Source organism: Gasterosteus aculeatus, chromosome X (genome assembly GCF_964276395.1).
Source record: "Gasterosteus aculeatus chromosome X, fGasAcu3.hap1.1, whole genome shotgun sequence".
NCBI lineage: Eukaryota > Metazoa > Chordata > Actinopteri > Perciformes > Gasterosteidae > Gasterosteus > Gasterosteus aculeatus.
The window spans coordinates 13590838-13614123 of record NC_135698.1 but is presented as its reverse complement, the minus strand read 5'-3'; the positions used below and the strand labels follow the sequence as shown (position 1 = coordinate 13614123).

The following is a 23286-nucleotide window of genomic DNA, read 5'->3' as shown; positions in this document are numbered from 1 at the left end:
GTCTTTATGATCCAAGCCAAACCTTCCCTCGACAATTAGATGAACAAGCTGAAGATTAGAGCGGCTGTGCTGAGAAAGAGCGCCGTTAAACACTGCCCTCCAACGGATTACAGCCATAAAGCTTTTAGACGACTGGGCTACGACTGATTGAAAAAGAAAAAAGAAAATCCATCTTTCAACTCTTTACTTGACATTAAAAGAAAAGGTACAATTGGACCTCAATCCAATTCCTCCCGTGTTCGCTGCACAAACCTTTCTGTCTTGGCTCATATAAAAGCATCAGTTGAAATGGGATTGAGTGCAAAAAGTCACAAACATACTCAGGAAACCTCTCCAAGAGAACCATCAAGATTCTCGGTACGATGTTTCTGAACAACTGCTGAAAGATTGCCTTTCATTTCGTTTCAATTTTCGTATCAAATAAGGAGGGACTGTGGAGTGAATGCAGAAAAAAAAGTTGTAAATAGGAACGTTACAAACAAACAGAATGGATGAATACCTCATTGCTGATTTGAGCTGGGATGCTTGCAAACTCCGGGTTGTTGGCAAAGGTCGACAGGTTTTCTACAGCCCCGAGGAGAGGGGCCGTCGCAACGCGGCATCTGTTTCTGTTGTCATCAGAAAAATCCCCATCGGAGGCCTGAAACAAGGAAACGCCGTATGAATATTTGCCCGTTCCAGTTATATTTGTGTAGGCGGGCTGAGTTACAAGCGCGGCTCCTTGACGTGACGGAGAAATTCTGAAAACAAATGCACACTCAACGTTTTGATCAGTTGGGGAGTTGACCTTGATGGTTTTGACAAGGTTGGCCGTAGTGTTGGCCACCTCTTTGGCTGACTGGACAAACTGTCTCCGCGCCACCGGGTTGGAGGTTTTAGAAGAAGCCAGGCGGCAGGCGTTACAGAGAGCTGAGGTGTGCTTGGCTACAATCGTCGCTGCAGACAGGATCTGACAAAAAGAAGGAAAACATTGATTTTAGTCTACTGCCATATGGCAGGGAATGGCCCTGTAATGTTTTTCACGCCCCACACGGAGCTTCTTACCTGTGAGGGACTACTAGCAGGGTCTACTAAGTTCTGACAAGCCATCTGGATCGCCTGGTGTGCCTTTGCAAACTGGATGGGATCCACCAGCCCTTCGTGGCCTGACTGACTATTGGGATCAGACACGCCTACAAGATAAGAGGCCTACGAGGCAGAAAAGAAGAAGAGGGTCATTGATCGTCACAAGACAGGTTCTTTATTGTCTTCCTTGACTTCCCTTGTTGACACGGACAAGCTAACCACCTCCACAGACAGTCAACAAGTGGATGAACACACGAATAAAACCAGAAGCCTGTTAATTTAGAGTGAGGGGTTCTCACCTGTCCTCCAGCCTCCGTGAGCCCACACAGAGCTTTGGAGGCCACGGCCACGCTCTCCCCGAAGGCCAGCACGTCGCCTGTCTTACAGTGCTGGGAAATACCTGCCATTGACTCTCCTAGAACCTGAGGCATGTGGAGAGTAAAACGGTACAAATAAATCCTGCCCGCCGCGTAAGATATCTGACAGTTTAAGTATATCGTTTCCACGGTTACTTTAAGAGCCTGTACCTTGGAATTCTCCATGACGCTCTCGATGCAGTCAAAGTAGGAGAGTTCGTTGACAGGCTCGTTTGGATTATTTAGAAGACCTCTGACCGCCTGTACACAGACAGAGATGATAGGAACCCAAACTACAGTAGGCAGGACACACCCCTGCTATGGTATTACACTTTCATCAGCCGCTTCATTCAGAGAAAGGAAATGACGATAATCAAGCTTTCAAAATGCCTTATTGTCAGTCAGTTTTTTGAGTATAACTGAATGCATGTTTCAGTATGTAAATGCTTTGGTTGAACCAACTGCATTAATGCACTTACCACAGTTACAATGTTAATGTCCATGTAAGGTTAATGGCTTTGTGAGGGTGTGGATGGAAAGAAAGGATGATAAATGCGTCTAGTTTCCCTGATTGAAAACATGGCCACAAAAAAAAACGTCCTGAAGAGAAGGAAAGTCTGCGTGTGGCACTTGGTGTATGCGGTGTACGCAAGGGCGGCTACCTCCAACTCTCTCAAGGCGTTGTCACACTCCTTTTGTCCTGCTGCTTGCTGGGTACAGAGTGTGATCAGCTGGTTAATACTCTCTGTCACGGCCCTGAAACACACAAGGCCACACGTTTGTCCTCCTCATGCAGCCACAGCCTGGCTTCTCTCACACATGATGCAAGCTCTTCTATTCAAGCACGGAACTGCCGGCCTCTCGAATGAAACAGGCCAACGCGGGAGTGCCGAGATTGAGTGGAGTTTGTGTTCAGCTTTGTCGAGCACAGACAGGCCCTAGCCGACGCTTCCATCTTCCTAATTAGACCGAGAGAAGTCAGTCAGGCCCGGAGTCCTGCGGGACCAGCTGTTGGCTTCTCACTGCATACTTTAACTAGCGTTGCCAAACGGAGACAGCTTGGGAGAGACGTACAGATACAGCAGGTAGGATTTATGTGAAATGCAAGTATACAGAATTGCTCACAACTTGATAATAGATTCAATCTGGCTCAGTTCGCCAGCAAACACTGAGAAAAGACAATGTTGGATATGTATCAGGTGCTATCTGCATCAGATCCCACCTTGCTGCCACAGCTAGAAGATTCTTAGCGTTGGCTGCACCTGGATCAACGGACAGAGACTTGGCAGCCAGCAGCAGCTTACTGGACGCCATGGAGATGTTCTTCAGATTACCAATTACTTGGATCTGGTCGTCCTTGCTCTGCAAAAGCAAGAAACAAGCCAGGAAGTCATACACGCGTAGGCAATAAGTAAAAGGCAAACAAAGTCGGCAGGGAGTCCCAGAACGTCAACAAAGCAAATTCATAAACACAAGGAACTATCATGTGAGAAAATTCTGCAAGACGATGAAAATACAGAGTAGAACACAGACAATCTGGCACCAGAACAGGGGAAGCAGGGGAGTATATTTGTGTTGGTTTGGCAGGGGGAGAAACTAGCAGCAGGGGATTGAACGCAGGTGTAGTGAATGAGAATTCAGGAGGAACCAAGGACAGGAACTGACAGGAGAGGTTAGGGACAAAAATAAAACAGGAAACACACACTTCACACAACGAGATGTTACAGTATTTATGGTATCGGCAACAGCTATCAGAGGATAAAGTATTGTATAAAATGTATTAAAACTGGGTGTCATGCTACATCAACCCCAATCCCAAACGATCATTTCAAATTAATGAACAAAATAAGAAGAACGTCATAAGATCTCATTATATCTGATTGTGGAAAAGGTCTAATTAACAAAATGACTTAAACAGCTGAGAAAATACACAAAGCGATGATTTTGATCACTGCATTTCAGTCTTCCTTCTGTTGGTCCTTCAGGGTTTATAAACTCTTCTTCGTTTGGAAAATCCTGCTGACAGTGGACCACCACTGGTGGTGAAACAACTGTTTCAACTGAGTGTGTAGGGGGTCAGTAGTGTGATCAGGAAACCTACTTGGGTGTGTCCCGCCATGTCAATGCCGGCATCCAGGAACTCATCAAAGTCTTGGCTGAACTTCCCCGAGGCCGCAGCCAGCTGGCCGCTCGTTCCGCGGGAGGAGTGGACGACCTCGCCTGCAGAGTGGTTGAGTTCAGCTGCTGTGTGGTTCAGATCACTCTGGGCCTCCTGGAATGTCTTACTGCAGGGCGGTAGCTTCAAAGACATAGGAACGCATTAATTGTCATAGTCAAAGTCAGATGGAGGTAATCTGCTCTGTTATAGGGTGGTATATTAATTACTTTATTTTGTTGGGGGCAGATATTGTAATGCGTTTTTGTGCTAATACTTTAAAAGAAAAACGATAAATTGAAATGGGACTTACAATGTCCACCAGCAGTTTCTTACTGGCCTCACCAATGCTCCTGAGGGCCATGTCAACATCCTTCTGGCCGGGCAGGCAATTCACACAATTATTCAGGGAGTGAGACACTGCTTTGGCCACCTGAAACACAGCACAGCGCTCTGTCATGGACTGCCGTCAGTCATTCTAACAATGTGACACACAAATTCCCGGAGCAAAGCTATAAGGGGAAAAACATCTCAAATGTAAATTGGGCTCACTGCACTGCACAGTAATCCTTGTCACTAATTTATGCTGCTGTCACAGATATAAGCCAAACAATATGTTTGTTCCGCAGAGGGCCGCAGCAGAATGATCGGCCTTACTTTGGCACTCCTGAAGGAGGAATAACAGGCAGGGAAGAAAATAGCAACGCTTAGAGGGGCCTGATTGTTATGGAAAGAAGAGAGAGGGAAAGAAAGCAACAATATGATCGGTACATGAATATCATACATGTGGCTAGGAGCTATAATACCTGTGCCAGTCTCTGCTGGCTCTCAGCGTCACCTGGATGAACCAGGGCCTGATGGGCTTCGTGGATCAGCATGGCCGAGCCCTCCATGACACACTGAGCGGAGTCGAGCATGGCGGCTGATGCCTGAGGCTCTTTGGTGCTGGCTGCCACACCTCTGGCAGCTTGAGCCAATGTCCTTAAAGCCTGTGCTGTTTCTCTGGAAGCCACACCTGCGAACATATTTAAATTATATGCTATATGCTGTTTTAATCATAGGACCCAATATGGAATATCAGGGGGAAACCCAAATCAGTATATAACAGTATCAGTAAATTCTAGAAATGAATGATACAGCCTGAGTGCATGACATGTAAAAAAAAGGTTTAATACTCAACAGATATAAAGGAAATATAATGTTATTGAGTGAGAGTAAGTCACAATATTTATGTATAAATGTGACGTTTTACTAAACATGAACTTAAATCTCATTAGTTTTACTTTGCAGGAGTCCTGTTTAAGCAATATTCACTGAGAGTTATCTGTATTTTCTGTCTTAACTCTAATTGTACTGTGCACTGTGCAAATCAGCTGTCACTGCCTATCTGTACCACACTGACAACAAACTGTGATCCTGATGTGCCTTCACTGTTTAAATGAATGAGATAATATAATAAATATGGCTCCACACGGAAATGCCATTAATTTATTATGAACAGAACCAAGAAGAAAGGCAGAAAATTGCATTCAAATTAACCAGCCGAGTGGAGCCATTTGCTGATGGAATGTTAAATCTAGTGAAAATAAAGATTAATGAGTAGAAAGCAGCACCACAGGACACAGCATGAAGTGCTAGGGGGAGCGTTCATTGTAAGAAGTTATTTTCTCTATCTTAATCTCTCCTCCTCTGAGATCCTCAATTGGGCCAGAATTTACGACAAAACATCCAAACCATGGATTCAAAGGCAATAGTGATTGTACGAATAAAGGAATCACAATTTCACTGCCTGCTTTACCCTCACATTCATACCGTCTGTGTACAGTGAGCAATCCACATATATGTACTCTGTCTATCCATTCTGGCGATGTAAACACATTAGGCAGCTGCTGAGACCTGCTCGAATGCACTTTTCTTACCTGTATAATGTTCATTTCCCTGAGCAGCACATGTCAGCAACTGGGCCATGGAGGAACCCACAGCCTTAGACGTACTTCCTAAATCCTGAGCACATTTCTCCAACTGTTGGGGCAAAAACATGCAGACAAGTGAACCATTTGATTCCTAGTTGTGATCTCCTCATAGGGAAAGTATGTCTATCGAACTTCAAAGCAGATGTTTCTACTGTTATCTACCGACCGACTCCCCAGGAAGAGGTTTGAGTTGGCCATCAATGACGGACATCTTCGCATCCTGAAGCTCACTCTTCAGCGTCTGTACGGTTTTGAGGGCCGAATCGATCTCCAGCGGACCACAGGCTTCATGGGCCTTCAAATGATGCGTACACAAACACACACAAATACAGCAAATGTTACTCACAAGCAGCAATCCATTATGCAGTGCAGTGCAGACAGGATGTCAGCCTATATGCTGTGCTTGGTGTCTCTAAATAAGATCTGAGCCTACCAACCAACCATGGACACCAACACATTTCCTACATCAGCGAGATTCCTCTTGCTTTCTCTAACAGTTAGATACCTTCAGGGTCGCCGTCCTGAGCTCGGCAAGGCAGGTAGCCAAGTTTTTGGCACACTGTCCCAGTTGCATAGCAGCAGCCTGATCCGCCACAGTCGGGACTGTTGACTTTGCAGATATCACCATCTTACTGCCGGGCTGCGTCAGGGTGACAAACCAACAACACAACTTCATGAGCACCCGAGAAGCAGTTTTTGCGTGTGAATCTGACGACAGAGAGTTTGATAGCAGCCGACTATGTCACGGTGAAAGGTCTCACCTGTAAGAACGTCTGGCTGGCCATGATGAGGGTTAGCTGGGCACCAAGCTCCTCGGGCTGAGCCTGGCTGCTCCTCATCCCCTGCACCAACTGTGGAATGCTATCTGCTACTGCCTGCATCGGAAATACCAACAGTGTATGCTTCATATCCCCGGCATGATTAAAAGAGCTGCATATAATACATTCTACCTTCTTCTTCTATGAAAGGATTTTCAATTTTTTGAATACATAACTGTAGTGGTCGTACCTTGCAGCTGTGAACTAGCTGTTGGTGTGAGATGGTGTTTTTATTGGAAGCAGCAGCATTTTGGGCAGCTGCAATGGTTTGCGTAGCCGCAGCCGCTGCTTGCTTAGCGGCTATCTGTTGAGGTGATACAAATGGAAATCATTTCAGCTAAAGCAAGAGATTGGTGCCTGGCCCGAGAGTAACATTTCCTTTTGCTCTGTGCACTATTACGCTGAGGAGAGGGAAACGGGTGGGCGGGCGGCGCTAAATATTTATCTCATGGGATGTGCGGCATTCTTTTCCCGGTGTAATGCTTCCACAACTGAAGCACTAAAAAACACATTGCTGAGCTCACTTTAATTCATAGACAGGGGACCAGCCTTGAAGTGATGAGAAGATTGAAAACATGGGGGAGAAGACATTCCTTGCTGAGGCGAGGAGGAGGAAGGGTGAAAAAAAGACTGAGCTGCATGTAGAAGTGACATGCTAGGTATGAATAGCAATTTCTATACAAAGCATATGCACATCTGCGCAGCAGCTGGATAAAAGTCAGTCAAGAGACAACAGGTAAGTTTAAAGGGGCTCCCCCCTACGGGTCCTAGGGGGTAACTGTGATAATTGTTACATGCACGCTTGCAGATTACAGTAACCTTAGTCTTCAAAAACTCACACATTTGCTTGATGGAGGCGACCATTAGCAACATTACTATCTGACGCATGGACTGAGTTATATGTCTGATAGCAGGCTAATCCCAGTTCTGTGTAATGCATTTATTCAACACGATTCCATATAAAAAAGCAACAAAAGACAAACAGAACAAACCTAAATGTAGTCTGTGTGCCTAGGAAATTGAACCCTGGGTGCCGGGGGCTACAGCACGAATGGGATTCATAGCTCTTTGCGACGGAAAAGGGAAATAACCCATTGATTTCATTATTGTTACTGACATTTAAAAAAAAAAAAAAAATATATATATATATATATATATATATATATATATATATATATATATATATATATATATATATATATATATTATCTTTATAATAAAGATATAAACAAATGTGGGAAAGAAAGATGTGAAGTCTTTGTTGGTATTGACAAACCAGGAATGGTGTTGTGTTTGAAGGGCAAACAACACACTGTAGATCAGAACACAATGACTCACCTCCAGCCTGTTGACTAGTTTTTTCTTTATTGCGTTCTGAGCTGCAGCATTCGTGGCCACACGGAGCCCTTCTGCTGCCTCTCGAAGCCTCTGCTGCTGGTCCTCATTCTCTGGGTAAGCAGCTGCCCCCTGGGAGCACATGAACACATGACAGTGACACATACAATACAGCACATAACAATAGCTATTCAGACCTCAGCAATGGCAGTTAATCATCGTGCAATAGATGCAGATGGGCATTTAGATCTGTGTGCTTTTGGCTGTTACCAAGGAAACCATCAGCGCAAGATTCACACTTCCTCTTTGATAATAGTGATGTAGTTATTAATGTTCCACAGCTGATCCAAAACACCCATTGTGCCATAGGCAGCATTTTTATTGTCTGGGTCTTTCGGCATTGATAGCAAAAAGTATTGCACACAGCATCAAATGAAAGTAAGTCAGCTGAGTTCATCTTTGCATGTCTTCAGGATATGACATTAAAGACACCGTGGCAGTGCTGCTACAAACAGAGAAAAACTGAATAAAATGAATAATATATCAGACATTTATGAATCAAACCGATATTATAGGGTTAACTTAACTATCAATTATTCTGTATTAGATATAGATCAGAGAAAAGGAAAAGTTTTAGTGGAAGAAAGCGAATAGTTACAGTAATAAGAGTTTACACATTACAATACTAGTTAAACACGGATACCTTAGCTGCCTCCACCATCCGGGCTGTGGCATCAGCCAAAAGTTTGGCTGCCGCCAGCAGTTTCTTGGAGTTGTCAACATCAATCTCCGCCTCGGCATCAGATCTCATGGCATTGACCAAGTCGGAGGTTGCCTGGGCTAACACCCTAGCCTGACGCACCATCTCACCTGCCACACATACAGTAAGTGAGTAGATGTAGTAGTAGATGCACCGTACGTGGAACATCCTGCACACTGAGCCTCATACAAGGTTGGGCACCAATAAAGACATTTCTGTGTCCTATTCTTGCTTATTCACAATTTATTTAACTTTAATAAGTGACTGAAGGTGATTTGTCCTCTCTCACAGAAATCAGAGTCTTTGTAATATTTGTAACATCTCCCCACACATCTGCTTTAAACATATCTCAAAATAAATCTTCGAGAGAAGACTGCGAAAGACAAGATATTTAGGTGTCTTACAACCTGCTTTTAATGTCTTTGGTTATCATCCAATATAATTTCTGTAGAAATCATCACTGAATACTAATCTTTTTCCCTCATTATATTCTCTTTTTTCAAAGGTTTGTCCCTCCAAAAAGGCCCCTCCTCGTGTGTTTCTTTTTAAGTTCCAAAGCCTCCCTGTTGCTGATTAAGACCAGATTGAGAGCTCTGTAGTGGTTTTGGTTGACATGTTTCTTACAACCCCTTGAGAGTTGGCTGGGTTTGGACATTTTTCAGCCTTGTGCCTCACACCATAACAAACAGCCTGAGCGTTGTCAACATTTCACAGGATACTTAGATCACTTAACATGCACACAAATGCAAAGCAACTGTCCAAAACACATTGAGTGATGCATCGAGTTCAAGCTGGTAAGTCAGCGGAACTGAATTTGTCACCTGAATTTTGTTAAAAGTAAACTAATTAGACAACAACTTTACTAAAAAGCCTTTTTAGCTGGAGGTTACCCACACCATTCTCTGACTACTTATTTTGGTACTCACCAGCATCCCCCATGGAGGTGAAAATATTTTCCGTCACATTCATGATTGTGTCTGTGGCCTGGTCGTAACGCCCGATGGGCTCTCCGCAGCTGGCATAGTGGCGGACGTGCTGCAGCAGGTCGCTGAGCGCCTGGCTCACCACGCCGGCTGCCGCCCCGACTTGCTTCAGCAGCTCGCCGTCGCCGCTGGCCGAGCGGCAGGCCTGGACGCAGGTTTCCACCGAGCGGTCTACCAGCTTTCCCGCCTCGACAAGCTGCTCTTGGCACACCGGGGAGCTGATGGTTGGACTCACCACCTGCACCACACACAGTCATTAGCAGGAGGATGATTACAAGAGTTTATTGTGATATGAGACGGACCGAGTCACCGTAAACTACAATAAATCAGCCCTTTAGAAAATGAAAAAGTAAATTGTTATTTATCTAATTAATAATTCACTTATTTTGTTGGTGCACATCTGTAACTTCAATGACCAGTGTCACACACCCTCATTTCATGATTTCCTGCCTTTTAGTGTGTCCTTTACCTACTTGGCTACAGAGATGAACCAGATTTAGACCAGTACCTTGGTGCAAGCAACCAGCTGTGAGGTGGACAAGGCACACTGAGTGGCAGCTGCGATCACCCGGTTCTGCAATATGGTGTCCTCGGCCACCTGGGCCACGTTCTTGGCCTTCAGGACTAACATGGCAGCTGCATTGGCCACTGCTTTGGCCAGATTCATCAGGGTGTCCTGCAACATATTAATCAATGTCCTTCATTGAAATCGGCTACAGCTGCCATGTATGTTAGTGGAGGGACCAGGAGAGAGCAAATGCTTTTAACTCGTTTGTTGAAAACTGTGTACATTTAATGTATACAACATTTAATGCAAAAGTAATTGCAGCAGTAAACATATCTTGAACAAGAGGTAATAATAGGTAGGGTAAATAATAAATATAATCTGTTATGCAAGGCCATGAGAAGGCAAAAGATGTGTATGTGGCAGGGGAATGAATTTTAGGATAATTGTGTTACAGTATGTTTGAGATGCTGTACTGTTGTTTTACTCCTAAAAACTCTCTCTGTGACACTTTGTCATAAAATTCACATAAAGTAACAGTCTAATAATAAAGTCTGAGGTGATTACTTGAATGTGTATCAACATTTCTAACGGGGGCCTGAGGTTATGTGTGTGTCTTCCTGTTTGGCCGGCAGTGTCATAGGAACAGCGAGTGGGTGGCGTCCAACCTGGAACTTCTCGTCGGTCTCGCCCTCCCCCATGTGACGGAGCAAGTCCCCGGTGGCCTGTCCGATGCTTCCTGCTGCAGTCAGCACCGTCTGTCTGGGCTGTGAGAGAATGACATCAGCACATCCATTACTCTGGGTTGGCCGGTTTCTCAAACAGGCCTAGATGAATAATCGAAAACAGACTGCTGGATCAAACACAATCGCAGATTACCTTCATCTTCATACAAGTCATAACCGAACACTATTTTTGATCATCAGCGAGCGTCTCACCTCGGCTGCCGCGGGCTCGACAGAGGTGAGCAGATCCGACACGGCTCCGGCCAGCATACGGGCAGCGCCCATGAGCTTGTGTCCGCTGCCCACCTCGTCGCCCATTAACGCCGCAAGCAGCTTGACACCCTTGGACATTTCCGTGAGGTTGGAGGAGATGGTGGTGATGGCGCATCCCACCGCTGTGTAGTCGGTTTCTGTGGGCTCACCTGGGAATCATTACAAAAAAAGGGCACTTTTGCTTCGCGTCTCAATTTGTGGTGCTGCCGACACACTAATGCATGGGGGCGGCGTGCGTGTCGTATACTATAACGCACGCATTAGTGTCGGCGTCTTAATTAGTGCCTATTTGAGATGGTTCCGCGGCGATGAGCGCGTTGATGAAGCAAGTGGCCGTGAAGAGGAGAAAAATCTGCATTAGCAAGTGGAGGGTGTTTAAGTGCAAGCAAACAGATGGCGAGGTGAGATTAAAACCCAACAATAGGCAGCAACTCCACTGGCATTGTATCCGGCGGCAAGGGGAGCAGAAAGAGACACTGCTGGCAAATTGAGCTTCAGTTCAAGAATTCAAGTTTAGATTTATTTCACAAAATATCTATCATTGGAAATGCACTTTAAATTAAAAGGCTGTCATCAAACCCATTGATAATAATTCAAAGATTATTTTTTTATTTTTACAATATTGTCCAGTGCAGACATCCTAAAACATGATTCGGCAGCTGATGATGATTACTAAGGCTGTTCAGTATTCTCCTGCGCACTCACCTGCAGTGAGATTGACCACAGATGCTGTTCCAGCAGTGATGGCATCCACCTGAGAGTGGATTTCATGTTTGGATTCATCCACTTTGTTTTGAACCCAAACCCTGGATGCCTTTGGGAGGAGGAGAAGAAGAGCTATTGGCTTTCATCACAGTGGGTGATTTTCTGCTCAAATAAACTTTCTCATGCAGGATTAAAGGACTAGGGTTGTTCAACACCTACGGCTCTGGAAACACTCAAGCATTAAATACAGCCTCTATATTTACAGTCGGTGTGGTATCCTAATTATATCGGACAAATATGACGGACTTTGATGTGATGCAAATGCTTAATTCGTTCTAATCTGCCGTTGCTTTGAAAACCAGAGTCTGCGGCGTGAGTGTGTACCTCGAGGGGTTTCTGTAAATGATGATGAAACGGAGGAGTATAGTACGGTATATCTATCCATGCCGCACCTACTCGTAAGCATTTCTCCAAACGTTGTAGTAAGTGGGCGGGAGACTCACCAAATCACGGCCCAGTGGAGGCAGATTATCTACATATCCCAGGTCCGCCTGAGCCTGCTGCACAGCCTGCATGCTGCTGTTTATGGTGCCCATTAAGGCCTGTTGGGCCAGACTCTGGCAACACGAAGCAACAGAGACACACAAAGAGTAAATGACAAAAGCAATGTAAATACACAATGTCTGTTGTACTTTGTTTCGAGAAATCTGTGAAACTCCCGGTCCTGAAATATATTGTTTATCAACACGGATGTGCTCTCAGTGTGAATATGAGATATGAGAGATTTTCATTCCCTGCCTCGCTCAACGCCCTCCTTCTATTGTTGAGAGCAGGGACCACAATAGGTATTTAAAAAACTGCATATCATATTTACATGATTTTACATGACATACCCTGACACTGTGTCATAATAAAATCAAGTAAATAAGAACAGATACAGTGCTAGATTATTTTCTCATTCCTTTGGCCCAGTCTTTGGTAGTTCACTCAGTATTTTAATTTCGGAGACTGGCCGAGCTGGATGCTTCCATTTAATTTCCAAATATGGGGAAAACAGAGGAATACGACTTTTTTCCGCCCTTTTTGCTTGCAAGTGTAAAGGCTCTTCCTCACCAGGGGGGGCATGTGTCCTCTGTGCATCTGCCCTGTTGTGATCTGCTGCTGGGCAGAGGGCATAGTGCCCATATTGAAGGTGTCAGGACCGCCAATAGACCCGGACCGGATAATTCCTGGAAGTGCTACTGAGCCGTGCTCCACGCGGCCCACTCGATTGAACTGCTGCTGCAAAATTGTGGACCTTGAACAGAAAGAAAAGAGTTTTGGGAGTGCATTTTGAATTTTTACAAATAAACATTTCAATCATGACATCATTTCAGAGACGCTAAGCTAAGGACCCGAGGGTCCGAAAGGATGTGTATGTAATATACAGTAAGGTGAAACGCTGCATTTAAACACTATGCAGTAGATGTATTATGATGGGAATTAAAGATGATGCTTTGTGTTACTTGTGAGTGTATCTTTAAATGTAGATAATTGCCCCAGGCGACAACGCAACTGTTACAACATTTTAATTAAAACAATTATTACGCTAAAAACTGTTAACACGGTAAGTAGGCATTGTAAAAAACAAATCTGTTTCCCTTCCCAGTTCAACAGATGCTCGTGACTCCATTGGTAAATTATGGCTTGTTTTGAGAGAGCAATTATGTTTTTGTGCTGAGAACCACAACATGAGTCAATTGGCACATAAGCAGCAGGAATATGATGCCCCATTCTGCCAGAAAGTGGCTCCGCTAAGAGCCATGTGGATTTCCAGTGACAACAAATTTCCAAGCTCTGTGTGATAGAGCTCCGGTCCGTCCGCATTACATTAATTTCCATCAGTTAAGAAGCTGCACAGGAAATCAGACGGCATCCAATTGGGAGATATAAATGGATAAATACAATTGCTTTGAACGAAGTGATTTCTTCACCAGTGTAATATTTTAATTTCTCAATGGTGAAGGGGGAATGATTATTTTAGGGCTTGGGCTGAGGAAGGTTTTGTGTTGGTGTAGATCTGCATGAACAAAAATCCTTTTTTAATTTCTATTCAAACAACATTTTTTATGTTTAATAACATAACCTCCTCGGGGGTATCGCTGGCAGAGATGCAATCAAATGCAGATGAAAAACAGATGTTTGAATAACTAGACTTGTGTTTGCTAAATCAGAATGGTCAACGATCTCCTTGATAATACATGAGCGCCACTCACTTCTTAGGGGACACCGATTCCTCCAGCATGGTGGATTCCTCATCCCCCTCAAGGCCAAAGCGATCCTTACTCTGCTTCTATAGAAAGAAGGGAAACATACATTACAGTTAACCATATGGGCTGAATATGTGTAACGAAAAGAGTGATGAAATCTTTTACTTGCCTTCTTAAGAATGATGTCAATGTATCCAGCAATAAGTTGGGATATCTGTTCTCCCTCTGTAGTCTGGACGGAGTAGTAACTCTCCTGGTACTCTCCAAAATCCTTTGTAATGTGTTAAAGAAAGCAGAGATTCAGGTAAATATTTTACCACCTATCTGGCATTTCTAAAATACTCTTAACCTAATAATAATAATAATAATTTATCCACAGAACTGATTCGGAATGGCGTGTGGTTGATTGAACTTTTAACTTCTAAGCATTCTACAGAAACGTTAAGGTGAATATTTTCAGTTTAAATCAATGTTGGGTGTTTCTTTCTTTAATTTGCATAATCAATTAATCTTTAAATGGAGTGTTCCAATATGGGAGAAAAGCAGAGAGTACTATTGCCGGTAGCTGGAAAAAAACATCCAATTAAATAATACATCCATATTCGGCCCATTCTTCCCCTGGCTTCTATTGTTACCTCGGATGAAATTACTGGCTGAAAACAATCAATATTGGAGTCTAAGGTCTCCACAATTTTTAGAATGCTGTTTGTATTTGGAAAAGACAAGTGCTAAAGGAAAGAGGGAAGATAGAAAAGGGATGCAGAGCCTTGTAAATCACGCTGCACACAGAATAAGTGAATATGTGCGCAGGTTATATAACATGTGACATCAGTGAGTAATGCTGAGATCTTCGTGTAAAGAGTCGCACAGTACCAGGGTGAAGCTCTTGGGGGAGGCAGCCCATCTCTTGACCGTTGTCAGAGGCCAATCCTGCACCACATCCTTCGTCTTCTCATCCACTCGCATCACTGACTCTTTGGTTATCCCCAGCAGCCGCGGGACCAGCTTATTTTTACCCTTCATCTTTTCCTGTCAGATAGGAGAAACATGAGACCACATTTACGTCGGTGCCTCACACCTACACATGATGATTCATTCAAGGCGCGGATGCGAAAAAGCCTTGTGCCACTGTGCGTTTGTGCTGTTGTAATACACGCTCACAGCCCCGATTGGAAGGGGAGGAGGGCAGCTGGGAACTGACCCAGCGGAGATCAGCCTTGTTTAACTGCTGCTTTATTGAGCAGAGTCTCCACAGGGTTTAGTCACCGTCAGCACAACAGCGTGGTGCTTCCACAAGCTTGCTGCCTCAGAAGCTGCGATGTCCTCCACTCTCTGCCCACTGGAAATCTATTACAGCTCACTTCAGAGACTGAGCCCACACTCGGCTCTCCTCCAGAGGGGCAGAGGACGGCACAAAAATGATCAGTTTGTAGAAACAGGGGGTTTTCGAAAGACTTTTCATCACAGAGAGCCCTGAGAACCTTGCAAAAGGCCAATAATAGAGCGGCTTCTAGTTTCAGGGCTCTTAAACACAAGGACAGATAACATTATCCAGGGATTCATGATATCTTGATACAAAGGTTTATTAAAAACTTCCATTGTTTTAGGACATGATACTTGGACGTCATAATTATCAAGGCTGATTTCAAACAGGAAGTTACATTTTCTTATCTGAAGTGGGTATGAGGTATGACATTACTTTAAATAGATTGACCTTGCTTATTGTTGGTGGAAATCTGCAAGAAATCACAAGTGGGAGGCTTTATATTGTACATGCCTGCAAACACAGAAATGTACAGGCTAATTTACTGCACTCTACAGTATTTCCGCATGTGGTAATATTACAGCTACAGAGGGAATGTCTGTCTAAAACCTGCAGTGATTAAATACTGACAGATGAGAAATGGAAGGTTACATTAATCTCTCAGATGTGCCTCAACAAAGCCAGGTCCGTGCTTTTGCCTCTGCTAACATCAAAAGCTGAGTGCAGCTGGGGTGAATTATTTAACAGTCTCGAAATCTTCATCACCGCTCATCGAATGCGGACGGCGGCTCGTACGCGGTGATGCACACGCACTCTTCCATCCGCACACTCTCTCACGTAAAGATAATGTGAACCCAGCAGCCCGCTTCAACTTCAGGGTCAAACACTTCGTTTATCGTCCATTAAGATCCCAGCGTACGGCCGCGCGCTTCATCTCTACCCTCTTTTCCTGGTTCATAATCAAATCGGCTGCTGTCAGAAAGCGTTTAATAAAGGCTGCTGGCGCGACTTCATCCCGTCCGCATGCTGCACTTCCACTCCACTTTCGCGCGTACCGAACCAGAACGGAACAGAATTGCCTTTGTCACAGAAGTGTTGGAAGGCACAGAGTGTGCCGCTGAACAGCAAGCGCACAAGCTCCCACACCGAGGCTCGTGGTTGGTTGCGATAATGGGGTTTTGTGTCGTTCAATAAGCCTTCGCACCTGTTTGACAGCGCGGTGCATATTAGAGCAGCCTTCTAGTCACAGCTGCCTCTTATTAGTACAGCGGGACGACGCACCTGTTTTCTGTAAACAGGTGCGTCATTCAATTGGTAATGCTCAGTAATCACTAAAAGGAAACCCTGGTTTTATTTTTCAATCTTTAGCCCTTGTTATCAGTTATAATATCATTGTACTTTACCTGCAAATGTGGCACTTTACTGCAACAAAGTTAAACAAAGCAGCAGCACAAAGCTCATCCCTTTTTTATGGTGGTAAAAGAAGCATCAAAGCTGTGACGCACACTATGGATCGTGGGTGTTACGATTGCCCTTCGTTTTCATTTCCTCACAAGTTCTGCCTGTGGATTCCTTGACTAACGTCTTTCTACCAATGCTGTTGCACTTCAATATCCCGTGCAATAAACGTGTCATTGTATCTTACAATGATAGGAGAGCAGAACGCAAGAGGTGACTAGTTTCCAAAGCTTATGTATTTTGTGGTAATGTAAGCAAGTTGCATGGTTTTAGCTCTCACCTTCACAAGGAAGAAGGACACTCCATATGTCAGCAGGGACCTGGCGAGCTTCACATACTTTACTTTTGCCTCAATCTCTGTCATCTCTCCACAGTTTTTATGGTCCTGGGCAAACAACAAAAAAATATATACAAATATAACGTATAAATGTTACGTTAAGTAATGTCAATTTATCCAAACGTAGAAAAATAGTGTAATTCCCAGGGGCCTCACACAGTTTTAAACACTTTATTTTCCTTTTTAAATACAACATTCCTGTAGTGTACATACCTGGAATATTTTTTTCTCAGACCCTCTGTGCTTGGTGTACTCTTTGGGCAGGAACTCTTTCAGGCTAATGACGAGATAAATGACATGACACTGTTTTGAGCTACGAACATTTACTTTTCTTTTAACGTTTAACATACCTCCACATATGAGCTCATTCTTGCCCCACAGCCTACATATCTAAACAGTTGACATCACCTCTAAGCTTTCCACTGGAGGAAATCCCTGAAGCAAAAGCCTGTACTGAAGCAGGAGATAATTGCTGTGTATGCACAGCTGCGAAGTGACCGGATGAAAGTAGGACAACATGCTGAACAGAGCAGTTATGAACGTAGGTGTTGGCGTATCTTTTTGATAAGGAAAGCTTACTCAAGGAATCCGGGCTTGTGTTTGAGCTCCACATGGGGTCCAAACTGGATCTGAGCCTGGATGCCTGCGAACTCACAGGCTTTATCAAAGGAGACAGGGTGGGATCCATTCAATATATCATCCCTAGCCTGAAGGAGACATGATGAGAGAGGGAGAGGGGTAGTGAGTGAGAGGCAAAAACACACATCCAGGAAAGGATAGTACTACAAAGGCCTGGGACTTATCCAGAATTCACCCCGTAATGAGCACATATTGAGTGCCTTCAATGTGCTGCTGCTTCAGCGAGGATGTCTTTGGAGGGAATGACTAAGTGTATTTCAAGGGCAGGGACATCATCACTGAGAATCAACCACACAGTGGAGCCAAATAAGATTTGTTCACGTCAATAAAAGCTATTCTGTTGGCTTTCAAATGTAACAGCTCTGACAATTTGTCATCGCAGCCTTATTGGGTGTCATTAAAAACGAAAACACAATATAGAAATACATCAGTCTTCCATGATATTCCATCTGCATTACGGAATGGCCCTCAATGTGGTGTTATAAAATGACTCGATCTATTTTCCACCAAGCAAAAAAGAAAAGAAAGAAGAAGGCTTGTGCCTTTTTTGGTGCTGTTAGGACATCACTTCTATTTCAATGCTTCTTCAGCAATGCTGTCAGTGTTACGTCCCCGTTTAGGTGAATGGAAAGGAAGAAACCTTTCAAGGCATCTTTCAAATGGTTGCCAGTGTGTTCTCCAGGGGGCCGTCTGCTCGTCTCTCACTCACCCTTTCTAGTACTCTGCTGCAAAATTAATGGCTCCAAAAGCTGAAAGGCCTCGTCGCCAGTGAGAGAGAGAGACCATCCGTGATTTTTAGCATTAGCATATCACTGCACAACGTGGACTTGGCTCATTGTTACGTCCTATTACATCAACAAAAAACTAAGCGGAAGCTTAGTGCAGTAATGAGGACAACAATCTCCTCCACTCACAATCAAGTCCTTTTCCCCAGTGCAATTCACAGTGGAGTACACACAGTAATACAGTCTTATTGAACACAAGACAAGACTCTAAAATTAGCCCGCACACATTCACCCATTCACGCTGCTGCACACGGGTCGGTAGACGGCGTGACCGTGAAGTGAGATGGTAGCAAGAACTGATCGTTGATACGGCACAGCTGCTGGAGATACTAATGTGCAAACTAGTAATCATCATGGTTTTGGAGTTTTGTAGCTATGCGTTTGCATAATAAATATGGTTTCAGAAACCAGGTCATGGTTTCCTGGCTTTAAGAAACGCAGACGTATCTTGCATGAAATCTGGTTTAAATTACTGTTCTATTGGATGCAAACACTTCCGCAGATGCGTCCTCGACTCCAGTTTCCATATGCCAATAAAACGTAATAATAATATACGATGACCTGTGACGTAAATGCAAAGGATACATCTAATCAGTTGTTGCTCTCCTTTTCCATGACTGGCAAAAGCATCAGGAGGCTTTATCCTGCAGAGTGGTAAATGCAACCGTGGCTAGGCATTCAGAAACCGAGTGGGCTCACCATAAAAACTGCGTCCGTCGGTCGGTAAACAACGGTACGACACACAGAAGATCATCAGCATGCATTCTAGCATGTTTAGAAGTACGGACGGGGAGGCACAAAAATAGTCCGTCTATGTTCCTTGTGTCTTATTCCACACAGGTGAAGGAATCCCACCAAGTGGTTTTACGGGGAAGAACTCTATAATAGGTGGAGTAGAAGTGTATTGGGGAGAAGAGTCAGTTCAGGGTGGCAGCCTTGGACACTTGCTGAATGTGATTGGACGTTGCCGGTCAGGTGATCATCACACAGATAGGAATGAGCTGGTTACAGCATGAAGGAAACAGCTGAGGTCAATAAGCCGAAGGAAAACTGAACACATATAGAGCAAAGCATTGTGATGCTGGCTATCCAAATTCGCTTTGACACATCCATAAAGTTTTAGATCAGCATTGAATTAACCATTTGCTGGGTTATTTCAAAATCATGATTTATTATCAACAGACAAGAAAGTGAGGATAGACCTTGATTTTTTCTCAAAGCGGATATGGCAAACAAAACGGGGGTTTTACTACATTTCAGGGCTGCATGCAAGTGATGCAGGCTCTAACGCTGAGGTCAACTAGTCCACCACGGGCCGGCACGCATAAAGCAGCCCTTACACTGAATGCTGACGTATACACTGAAGACTAATCAGAGACCAATCCAAAAATAAAAGACTATTCGGGAGCATCCTGGGGACTCATTAAGCTCCAGCTCCGTACCTGAACCTGCCTGAATCAAATCTAATCGTTGGTTCCTTTATTTTCACAATGCCTCACAAGAGGGTTAGGGTCAGGCTTACAGAACTATTCACGGAGGACAACATGATGAAATGTCAGGAGGCAACAGGATAAATATTATATTGAAGACAAATTATTCATCCCTCCCTTCTTTGGACTATATAGTGTGCTTTAAGAATCAACTAAAGTGATGCAGAGCAAAAGCAAAGGAGGATATGTAGGGGGAGCCTATTGCTGTAGGAGTTTATCCCGGTCTTAGCACAAATACATGAGAGAAAGGGAGTGGCCGAGTAGTGAAGGAGATTAGTCCATTGCCCTCAGACTTTCCATAATGTGTAAATGTGCAGTCTGTGTTGCTGTTGGTTTTAAATGATAAAATCCACAAATCACAAATAAACGTTTGACATCATGGCTGATTCACAGGGAGGTTCTGTCAAAGGGAAAGCCAGCAGTAATGTCATCATCCACACAATATGAATTAGATCACTCCATCCTGCTTCTGAGAAATACAGGAATTGTGAATGAAGACGGAAAAGAAGAAAAATAGAAGACGTGGGAGACAATCCGTGGAATGTTCCACTCTGCTAACGATCCCTCCTCCGGCTCTGCTTGCCCCGTTTAACACAGTGACAAATTAGAGCTGCTGCCGTGAGAACAGTCTCTCTGATGTGCCCGTGTAACCATCCCAGTGTGTATCGGAGAGCGATTGAGAGGGAGTATAGATGGGGAAGGGTAACAGAGGGGCAAAAGGGAGGCGGTGGGGGGCGAGGGGCGGGGCTGTTAATCTGAAAGGAGATATGAGTCTGTGCTGAGCAGAGAGCATGATATGTGCCGCGCTGTTATGTTTGCCTGGGTAACGAGGTGGGGACGAGTGCGCTTATGTCAAAATGTGTGGGAGATGAAGAGTGAGGGGAGACAGACAACCGGGAAGGGAAGGCAGGGTGTGAAAAGTAAAGGCAAAAAAAGGAACGGAGAGAGAGATAGAAGCTACGAGAGCAGGGAGGGGAGAAGGGGGAGGTTGCTGGATCCCTTTTATGAACATATTCAGAAACGCAGCAGGGATAGAAAGGATGAAGAGAGTCACATCCATACGACTACACAGACCTGGCATATATAAGTACGGGCTGTCTGTGCAGAGATTTTGTGTGGGAGGGCTGGTGCCAGCGGGGCTCCCCCTTTAAAAACATGGTCACAGATAGAGACAGAGAGAGAGAGAGAGAGAGAGAGAGAGAGAGAGAGAGAGAGAGAGAGAGAGAGAGAGAGAGAGAGAGAGAGACATTGAATCCACACCCCCTTAACCGCACCTAACTCCAAATGTAGAATACATCTCCAAACAGGTTTGTGCTGCATGCTGTTTGGATACTGACTCACTGCCTCTGAAAACCCCCTGGACCGTATTGCTTAACTATAATACTATAAAACATATTCAATTTTAAAACCCTGAGTCTTTAAAGTAGCCGTGGGGTTTGTGAAGTTTCTAAGGGCACCAAATAAGTCAGGCTGGCCTCGAGCGATGACTGAAAAGACTTCTGGACAGAAGATGTGATATATTTCAAAGCTGTAAACCAAGTTGAGCTGTGAAAGCAAAATAATTGCGGGCGTAAAGTAGCTCATGCCTTCTCTTTGCTCATTTCAATTTCTCTTGCTACAGCAGCGTGAACGTGTCCGTAATTGTTTTACCTGAACATAGAGGAGGTTCAGCTGTACGGGATCCCTGGAGTCCACATTCTGGTCCGAGTAGAAGAACTTGCGCCTGAGCAGCAGAGTCTCACTTTCCTCCAGGCCCTGCTCTCTGAAGGTCCTGCTGTGGTCCAGCCAGTTCACTGCCCAATCAATACACACACTCTGTTACGACACGGGCTCAACATTCACTTCATAAAGATTTCACTATCTGCGCGGGGGAAACGTGAGACTTATGTACGGACAATCAACCAGTGAATCACAGGGAGGTGAGTTGCTTTTTGTTCCCAGATAAGTTAATTCTCAGCTAAAGTTCAAATGTGACTTATGTATTTCCATGCGCCCTCTGGGCTAAAGATAACACTTTGATATGTCCATGCGTTACATTAAACTCGAGAGATAAAGCAGATGTCCAGACGATGGTGTTGAGTCAGATTCTCGTTGGCAAAAAGAAGAATCGGCCATGAAGGCAATCGAGCTTCAGTCCTGGAGGCTTTGGCGAGCTCAAACACTCACACTCATCGTCCGTGTGGAGTTTGGCTTTGAGCTTTTCCATCTTCCTCTCGTCTCGGAGCAGCAGCGTCCTGTCTTTCCTCAGGGTCCCCATCCCGTCCTCCTTCTTCTCCTCCGTCACCTCTTGAATGAGGGAGTACTCCTCGTAGTTGGTGATTCCTGAAAAGGGGGCAAACGAGCCAGGGAAATTCTCAGAGGAGGAGATGCTTCAAACTGGCGCGGTAACAAGTGCCGTGATGGAGGAAGCGCCGCTGCAATTCTTTTTTCGCTCGCTTATTTTGTATCTCTTTCTCTCGGCTTTCGAAACAGAAGTGAAGGGATGCTGGCACTGATCCAACAAACTAAAATGGGAGCTGAGGAGGAGGAGAAGCCAAGCAGAAAGACCCACTCCAAGCAAACATTTTGCAATAAAGCTATCTGCCAGGCACACATCCCTCTCCTCTTCACACAATTGAGCTCGATGGCAGGCCCATTATAATTGAAATAAACAGCTTAGGGAACACCTCTGTGACAGGAAAGGATGGCACGTTCTGGGCCTTAGGAAGAACACTTTTATTAGAAACAAGCTTGTTTTATGGCTTGGTAAATCATGCCCATCGTGCTCTAAACAAAAAGTAATTAGGACTTTATCAAGCGTGTATGACTGCTCCAAAGTACCGCTTGCATTTGAGTTCAATAACACGCAATAACGCGGCAACATAATGCAGCTCAGCATGCAGTTGAGTTGTATCACTCGGACTAAAAATAAAATTAAAATGAATAATTCAAGCTTGGCTTGGCAAGATTCATATAGTAGCAGTACTTATAACTGACCTATTCTACTGCAGATGGTGACAAGCAGCTCGCCGACAGTTTTCGAGTCGTCCACCATGATGGTTTTAACCGCACCGTCCAGCATTTTGATCTTCTGCGGCCTTTGTTTCTTCTTGTACTCCAAAACGTCCTGAGGATACAGGAGAGGAAGCACGATGACATCCAAAACCCTGCGGACTGTCATTGGCTGTTATTGGCCCCGCCCAGCAAGCAGTCAGGCATAGATGCCTCAGTTCCCTATGAAACATGTGCATTACTTAAAAGAGATGCTAAGTGACAATGACAGTTCTCCACCCCAAACTATATGACTAATCTTACTCCATTTCGCAGCATGTAATAATCCAGGGTTCTACCGGACTCCAGCCAGATTCCTTTACTCGGGTCGTCGTCCGACAGGAAGAGGCCGTAATCTGACGCTGAAACAAGGGGTCAAAG

The 23286-nt window shown here is 44.5% G+C and overlaps 1 protein-coding gene across 4 annotated transcripts in view; it reads right to left on the bottom strand.

Annotated features, from left to right (window-relative positions):
* The window catches only part of LOC120809149 (talin-2-like), a 62181-nt gene that overhangs the window by 16466 nt on the left and 22429 nt on the right, over positions 1-23286 (bottom strand). For 3 of the 4 annotated variants that reach the window (XM_078082819.1, XM_078082820.1, XM_078082817.1), the window contains exons 3-36: positions 23170-23267; positions 22852-22981; positions 22042-22197; positions 21526-21668; positions 17541-17668; positions 17175-17238; positions 16905-17009; positions 14776-14931; positions 14072-14173; positions 13909-13985; positions 12767-12950; positions 12157-12270; positions 11654-11762; positions 10889-11097; positions 10619-10717; positions 9954-10121; positions 9389-9683; positions 8406-8572; positions 7706-7834; positions 6558-6671; positions 6311-6424; positions 6055-6189; positions 5716-5844; positions 5496-5598; positions 4383-4591; positions 3890-4009; positions 3523-3720; positions 2644-2783; positions 2084-2177; positions 1593-1682; positions 1365-1487; positions 1045-1188; positions 764-949; positions 500-640 (exon numbers count right to left, since the gene is read on the bottom strand). In XM_078082819.1, coding sequence (XP_077938945.1) covers positions 500-640; positions 764-949; positions 1045-1188; positions 1365-1487; positions 1593-1682; positions 2084-2177; positions 2644-2783; positions 3523-3720; positions 3890-4009; positions 4383-4591; positions 5496-5598; positions 5716-5844; positions 6055-6189; positions 6311-6424; positions 6558-6671; positions 7706-7834; positions 8406-8572; positions 9389-9683; positions 9954-10121; positions 10619-10717; positions 10889-11097; positions 11654-11762; positions 12157-12270; positions 12767-12950; positions 13909-13985; positions 14072-14173; positions 14776-14931; positions 16905-17009; positions 17175-17238; positions 17541-17668; positions 21526-21668; positions 22042-22197; positions 22852-22981; positions 23170-23267 — 4673 coding nt within the window. The remainder of the gene's footprint in view (positions 1-499; positions 641-763; positions 950-1044; positions 1189-1364; positions 1488-1592; positions 1683-2083; positions 2178-2643; positions 2784-3522; positions 3721-3889; positions 4010-4382; positions 4592-5495; positions 5599-5715; positions 5845-6054; positions 6190-6310; positions 6425-6557; positions 6672-7705; positions 7835-8405; positions 8573-9388; positions 9684-9953; positions 10122-10618; positions 10718-10888; positions 11098-11653; positions 11763-12156; positions 12271-12766; positions 12951-13908; positions 13986-14071; positions 14174-14775; positions 14932-16904; positions 17010-17174; positions 17239-17540; positions 17669-21525; positions 21669-22041; positions 22198-22851; positions 22982-23169; positions 23268-23286) is intronic. The other variant, XM_078082818.1, reaches the window with a different exon arrangement.